Below are 6594 nucleotides of genomic sequence, written 5' to 3'. Positions count from 1 at the left end.
TTGAACGCAGTCGACATGAACGAAAGGAGACGGGAGGGATGGAAAACGAGCCCGCGCGCACACGGGAAGCAGTGCGACCAGTGCAGTGGCGCTGCCGTCGCCGTCGCCAACGACGTCGCCAAATCGCTCACACACACACACACACTCTCTCTCTCTCTCTCTGATGTGATCATCCAGAAGCACACATTCTCTGCTATTGGCTTTTTTTCTCTGTACAAGATTCTCGTTAAGTTTCACATTCTCTGAATCACACACTCACCTTCTCTCTATCTCTCGCCACTCGCAAGGCCTGACGATCCAACAAAATAAATGCCATTCAATTTTACAGAGCGTGCGCTTAAAATTAAAGATGCACGGTCCACTGCCAAATCAATTTGGACAAGATCTTGCCTTTTGCACGTAAAAAAACTTCACTGCATTCCCGTGCTGGTGATATTTCACTGCTTTCGCCATTTGAAACTTTGGCGTGCATTGCATCATAGGGTTGCCCAATGGGTGTGCCAACGTTGACACTGCTCGAAAGGGTTTGGCTGGATTTGTGTATCACTCCACACCGACTTTTTCCTTCTTCAACTATAACCAGTATCAGCAAAGCTATGTGTCAAACATCAGTCTCTAAACAGACAATAGTGTAGCAAAGTGTAACAATGTCAATGTCAGCTTTTTGACGAGGACAGTGCAAACGTCACCACTACGGCCAGGGTCATAATTTTGTATTGCTTGTCACTCAAAAACACCCTTTGGCTTATTCCCCTTTGGCCCAACCCCATGAGTCTCCTAATCTCCGAGTCTCTTTTAAGTTTCTGTTTCATTGCGCTCTGCCATTCTCTAAGATTCTATCATCCCCAGCCCACATCTCTTCTTCGCCGTTTACCAGCTCACTATGCTCTGCCAGTAACAAAGTCGTGTCTCTGTTTCTCAAGTTTTATTCGCTCACCCCTCTTCCAGCCTCAAACCCCTTTTTTTTTTCTCTCATTTTCTATTTGCAAAGTAAGAAAGAGTAACTGTTGTATTGCGTAGTGTGTGTCTGTGTGTGTGTGTGTCGCTCTCTCTCTCTCTCTCTCTCTCTCTCTCTCTCTCTCTCTCTCTCTCTCTCTCTCTCTCTCGCACGCACACACACAGTGGCAGTGGCGTCTGGTGTTTGAGGTCTGTGCTGTGCCAGTGATATGGCAGCGGGTCTTTTATCGAGGCCCCATGCAGCTCACTGGCATCAACACGCTGACTTGGCCAAGCGGAGAGAATGGCTGAGCAGGGTGTATCGTTGAGCGGGTTTATGCACAGCACAACTCGGGTTTGGAGCTCTTTTTCTGTTGTGGTGTTAATGGTGGCGTGCCTTCACAAAATGGCAGCGCGGTCACTGACCCGCAGTGACCCGCAGTGACCCCCCCCCTTTTTGTGGTTGTCTCTCCCCTGCCACCATGGGCATGAAAGGCTTGACACGCGTTGTCTTGCCGATCATAACCGGCACACTTGACACGCTTTGCAACCCGCTGAGAAGCTGAGAAGGGTTTCATGGCGTTGCGCATGACGCCTGTGCTTGTGCCCGCACCCGCAACAAGAGCTCCACCCTCTGCCCTCTCTCTCTCTCTCTCTTGAGAATCTCTCTCTCGAACCTCGAATCTCCTCTCTCTCTCTCTCTCTCTCTTGTCCTCTCTCTCTCTCTGCCCTCTCTGCCCTCTCTTTTTCGTATCTCTCTCTCTCATTTCTCTCCCTTTTTTTTTTCCATTGATCCATTCCCTGCCCTCTTTGTGACTGCAACTGGTGGTGGTCTTGTGGTGGCCATTTGGGCTGATGAGCCGTGTCATTATTGAGAACATCACTCCCCACTGCGACGACTACGACTGATTGTTGCCACTGTTGTTGATGCTTTTTTTTTTCTCTCCATCTCTTTCCTCTCTGTACCTCTAGCTCGGCTCGTCCATGTTTTTTTTTTGTGCCATTTTCTTCTCGGGTGTGCTACTGTGTGCTGTCGTCACTCCTGCCCTAGTGCGGCTAGATATCGCGGCTGCTGCTCTGTGCCTGACTTCTTTCATCTCACCACCATCGCCTTGCCTGTCTCTGCCGGTCGCCAGCTTTCCCGTTTCTCGTCTCTTTTTCTCCTTCAATCCTCCCAACCATCGACATGGCTCCTCCCAAGGCTGGTGACATCACCCGTGCGGCCAACGACCTCTTCTCCGATGACTTTGGTAGGTCAGCGCCGCCCTCCAGCCACCATTTCCACCGCCGTGTCAATTCACCCTCATTTTTTTTTCAACCCCCGCAGGTGGCGCCGAGAACAAGCTCACCCTCAAGTCGACTGCCGCCAACGGCGTTGTACGTTGATTGATGCTCCTTTCTGTTCCCCCTTCTGTGTGTTTGTGAGCGCGTTCTTTTGTTTTCAGTGGGTTACCCATGACCAGCACGACGATCATCTCATGCTGTTCTCGATGTGATGCGGTTTGCTAGGCCCTGAAGGTCGAGGGTGCCCGCTCTAACGCCAGCGGTGCCGTCAACGCTCTCCTCGAGACCAAGTATACCCACAAGGTCTGTGCTCACGCAGTATCTTCCCATCTCTTTCACTCCATATTCACGCAGCTCGCAGCCTGTGGACTGACCCCTTTCTTTTCTCTTCAACCCTTCTCACGACCAAATAGCCCACCGGTGTGAGCATCAAGGAAAAGTGGACCACCAAGAATGTTGTGGCCACCGAGATCGGCGTTGCCAACAAGGTTGTTGCTGGCTCTGATGCCACCCTGTGCGCCAACTTTGTCCCCAACGGTAAGCCCGCCTGGTACCCTCCCCCTCTCCCAACTGATGACTTTTGACCGAGAATTTCGCCATGAATGCGCGTTCCTTCCTTTGCCCATGTTTGTCCCATCTTAACGCACACCCCCTGCCTTTCTTTGTCACTTGAAACAGCTGGCATTCAGGACCTCAAGCTCAAGACCGCCTTGAAGAAGGATGCCTTCACTGCCACCATGGACGTGACCCAAAAGGCCATCAACGCCACCACTTGCTTTGGCTACAAGAACTTCCTCTTTGGCGTCAGCAGCAACATCAGCCTCGGTACCTTTGCCCCCTCGGGCACCAAGTTCACCGTCGGCTACCGTGAGGGCGACCTCATCGTTGGCACCTCCATCACCGACGCCGCCAAGGTCGATGGCAGCATCTTCCACGCTGTCAACCCCGCCGTCCAGGCCGGTGTCCAGTTTGGCTGGAACCGCACCTCGGGTGCCACCTCCCTCGCCGTTGCCGCCCAAAAGCGTCTCGACGCCACTTCCTTTGCCAAGGTCAAGATCAACACCGCCATGGACATTAACGCCAGCTACGTTGTTGCCGTCCGCCCCGGCGTCCTTCTCCGTCTCTCAGCCGACATTGCCGGCAACGCCCTCGCCTCGGACAAGCACCAGGTTGGCCTCCACCTCACCCTCAGCCAATAAATCTGTTTCCCCCTCCTTTTCTTTCCGGCTCGCTGCTACCGACTCTTTGGCGACGGTGCCATGCGATCAGCCTTCCCAACTGTGTTGTTTGACAGTGTTTTAACAAAATTGAACCATGCATCACAAGAAAGAAAGAAAGAAAAAAACAAAATGCAATTCGAATCACAAAGCAGTGGAAGGTACGGGTGACGACGTCATCGGACTGCTCGGCGTGGCCTGCGTCGAGTTGCTTGCTTGGCCTCCAGTTTTTCTTTGGCCTCGCTTTTGGTAACGTTTGCGAGCCGTTGTAAGGTTCACTTTGAACAGATCCGGGTAGTCTTTGAAGGTTTTTAGGCACGCGGAACAGTAGGGTCCAGACTTCGTGCCGTGCCTCTTGTCACAAAAGACCACAATGCACATTGCCATAAACACGAAGGGATACACATCTCGGTCTTTAACCAATTCTATGCAGAGATTCATAATATACGGTCGGTTGCCGTCGGTCATCAAGGGCTTCGTCCAGTGCTCGCACCAGTTGTCATCGATCGCTGACAGCTTGGCGCGATGTGTGTTGATTCGGGAACCATATCTGACGATGAAGCGAAAGCAAAGAGGAAACTCCTCTGGAGACGACGCGATTTTCTGGACCCCAGAAACTCTTGAGTCGACACTCAAGAGCTGACCATAGAGTAGCGACAAGTGATCAAGGCACGATAAAATCGTTGAGAAGAAGGCGTTTCGACCTATGGCACAACAACGCGACAACAAGCTGCACCCACCTCTTCAACCTGTTGCTTCTGTTTGTTAGAGTCTAGCAATTCCAAGACATCGTGTGCCAGATCATCCTGGCAAAGGAAACACACAGGCCATGATGAACATTTATCGCCGCTGCGCGCATAGAAGTGCTACATGCTTACGAAGCCATGTTGTAAAAGACGAATCCAAAGGCAAGACTCTTCTTCGCCATCGTTGTTTGACAACAAAAAGTCGCTGACAGAGCGATCATCAGGGATTTTAACGAATTGCTGCAGCAAGGCCCTTGTAACGTCTTTGACCAGCTCGTAATCTTTTTTTTCTATGAGGTAGTTGGAAGAGTGGCAACCATGAGCGCGGGGAAATGTGTGTTGGCAAACGCAAAAGCTCAGCCGACACCGCGTTGTATGGTGTACTTATACGTACTGGAGTGGCACAGGAAGGTGAAAGCCAAGGCTTTTGCTTCGTCAACCGTCAGGTAAGAAAGCAATGTGGCAAGCCGGGCCGGGAGAGGCCCTTGTAGAGGCGCTTGAGCCTCCAAGTGGTGCTTGAGCAACTCAAGCAGGCGACGTGCCCATGTTCTCTTCTCGTCGCTCTTCCTCTTATCATCGATGCGAAGGAGCAACATCCACAAATCGGAAGATGACCAGTCAACACAGTCTGACTCGCTGATCCTCGTGAAATGATTCGTCAGCGTGCCAAAGACCATTGAAATCATAAAATCAGGCATAGCTGGAAGCCTTTTAGAAGCCTTGCTGTTGCCGTCTCCTTGTGCTTCTGCATGCTTACGCTTGGCCCGCTGCCCGACAACCGCTACGAGCACGATCATCACACCAATACTCAGACCCCAGCACAGCCATGACGGCATGTGTTTGCGCTTCGATTGGCCGTTGGGGATTGAGTGGGCCGACGCTGTATAAGCCTGAAGGTTTATCGAAAACTTCGATGGCGTCAATTTGCCCTCAGTGTTGGCATTGATGTCACGGCGGTTCTGTCGTTCGGCCGGCACCGTGTGACCGAGGAGTACATTCTGTGGCTGCAACACACGACCCATGACCAGCAATTGCTTTTGGTGGGGTACAAAGACGTGCGTAGCCAGCTGAACACCGGGGAGGGGATGGCCTGTGCTCAAGTTGAAGATGCCCTGATCCCCAATTGATGGATCAAACCCCAAAGCATAGAGGTGAACGCAATCGGAGTCGATGGGCTGGAGCACCAACATGGCCAGCGTCCCGGAAGGATCAAGGGGGTAGATGCTTGCGTGGGAGAGCTCGGCAATGTCATCGGGAAGCTGCCGGTGCACGAGAACGCGACAATTGGAAAAAATTGGACGAGGGCCCATTTGCACAATGTACAACTCAAGGGTGGCCGTAATAAGAGCGGCATATTGGGAATTGAGGGGAAAGACGGCAGAGCTGTACTGCAGCTCCTTGCACGTTGCCGTCGGGCCGACGTCAACCGAGTGGCCTGGTGGCGGGGGCTGGTTGGGATAGAGAAGCTGGTTGGAGAGCAAGAAGCTGGATTCGGAAAAGGGTGTCGAAAAAGCAGCTGCCGTAAGGATTCCGTCGAGGGTCCAAACAAAGCCCGTGTTGCGGCGTGGGTATGAGGAGGTGCGGCAATCGAGCTGAGGTGTGGACGCATTGTAGAAGCAGCGGAAGATCAACGGAACGGCTGGCTTTCGTGAGTTGCTCGAGCTGTTCACGACTCCAACGATGACAGTGGGCTTGGCTTGAGTAGGGTCACACGCCAAGGTGGCGTTGGCCAGCAACGAAGGAGAGAGGGCCTTTTTGGCTCGAGTCGTGCCATCAGGGGCCACAAAGGCAAGCTCGGCATGGTTGTACACAAAACCGAAGCCATCGGGCAAGAGGCATGCCGAGGCCGAGGCGGGAAACTCGATGGACGGGGCGACGAGCGGGGTGGAGCCAGATTCGTTGAAGACGACACGCTTGTGGTATTGCGCATCGGTCAGCAGAAAAGCATTTGGGCCCAGGCTTTGAACGAGGATGTTGTTGTCAAACTGCGCCACGGCTTCCTTGAGCGCCGGGGGGACCTGGCCAACAAGGAGGCTGGTCACCAGAGACCAGTCTCCCTCCGCTGACGACACCGACTTCGCCGTAGCGCGACTCCCAAGCAGGACGAGCACGAGCAGCAAGCCCAGGCCCTTGAACAGCCCCATCACCGCGAGCACTAGCCGTGAGCGGCAGGCACACCTCCACCGGCGCAATGCCGGCTCAAGAAAATAAAAATGAGCCCTCAAGCCATCAGTGGTCAAAGTGCATCACCGGATTCACCGCCACACGGGCACACTTAATGCAGTGGCATTGATCCTCTCTCGTTATCCCGGCTTGCTGCTGCCTGAAAGTTGATGCAGAACCTCATTGTGAAGTTGTAGTGGAAGCGCAGAACCTCATTGTAAAGTTGTAGTGGAAGCGATGAATCGTGG

At 53.0% G+C, this 6594-nt stretch overlaps 2 protein-coding genes across 2 annotated transcripts; one reads left to right on the top strand and one right to left on the bottom strand.

Moving 5' to 3' along the window:
* The first annotated feature begins 2072 nt into the window (after positions 1-2072).
* Positions 2073-3543, top strand: MONBRDRAFT_39185 (uncharacterized protein). The gene is made up of 5 exons (XM_001750465.1): positions 2073-2186; positions 2264-2313; positions 2446-2523; positions 2634-2757; positions 2899-3543. The coding sequence occupies exons 1-5, from the start codon at positions 2123-2125 to the stop codon at positions 3417-3419; spliced, it is 837 nt and encodes a 278-aa protein (XP_001750517.1). The 5' UTR covers positions 2073-2122; the 3' UTR covers positions 3420-3543.
* A 14-nt stretch (positions 3544-3557) lies between these two features.
* On the bottom strand, positions 3558-6327 carry MONBRDRAFT_34597 (uncharacterized protein; the record flags this gene model as incomplete). The annotated part of the gene is made up of 4 exons (XM_001750428.1): positions 3558-4076; positions 4178-4243; positions 4316-4473; positions 4578-6327. The coding sequence occupies 4 exons, from the start codon at positions 6325-6327 to the stop codon at positions 3582-3584; spliced, it is 2469 nt and encodes an 822-aa protein (XP_001750480.1). The 3' UTR covers positions 3558-3581.
* Between the last annotated feature and the right edge of the window lie 267 nt (positions 6328-6594).

Source organism: Monosiga brevicollis, genomic scaffold (genome assembly GCF_000002865.3).
Source record: "Monosiga brevicollis MX1 MONBRscaffold_41 genomic scaffold, whole genome shotgun sequence".
Lineage (NCBI taxonomy): Eukaryota > Choanoflagellata > Craspedida > Salpingoecidae > Monosiga > Monosiga brevicollis.
This window is presented reverse-complemented; position numbering and strand designations above follow the sequence as displayed.

What these genes read in the sequence shown, in the direction of transcription:
- MONBRDRAFT_39185 (XM_001750465.1), top strand. Translation starts at nt 2,123, where the DNA reads ATGGCTCCTCCCAAGGCTGGTGACATCACCCGTGCGGCCAACGACCTC. An exon ending in CCTCTTCTCCGATGACTTTG is followed by an intron (nt 2,187 to 2,263) that starts GTAGGTCAGCGC and finishes CAACCCCCGCAG; the next exon opens with GTGGCGCCGAGAACAAGCTC. An exon ending in CGACTGCCGCCAACGGCGTT is followed by an intron (nt 2,314 to 2,445) that starts GTACGTTGATTG and finishes GCGGTTTGCTAG; the next exon opens with GCCCTGAAGGTCGAGGGTGC.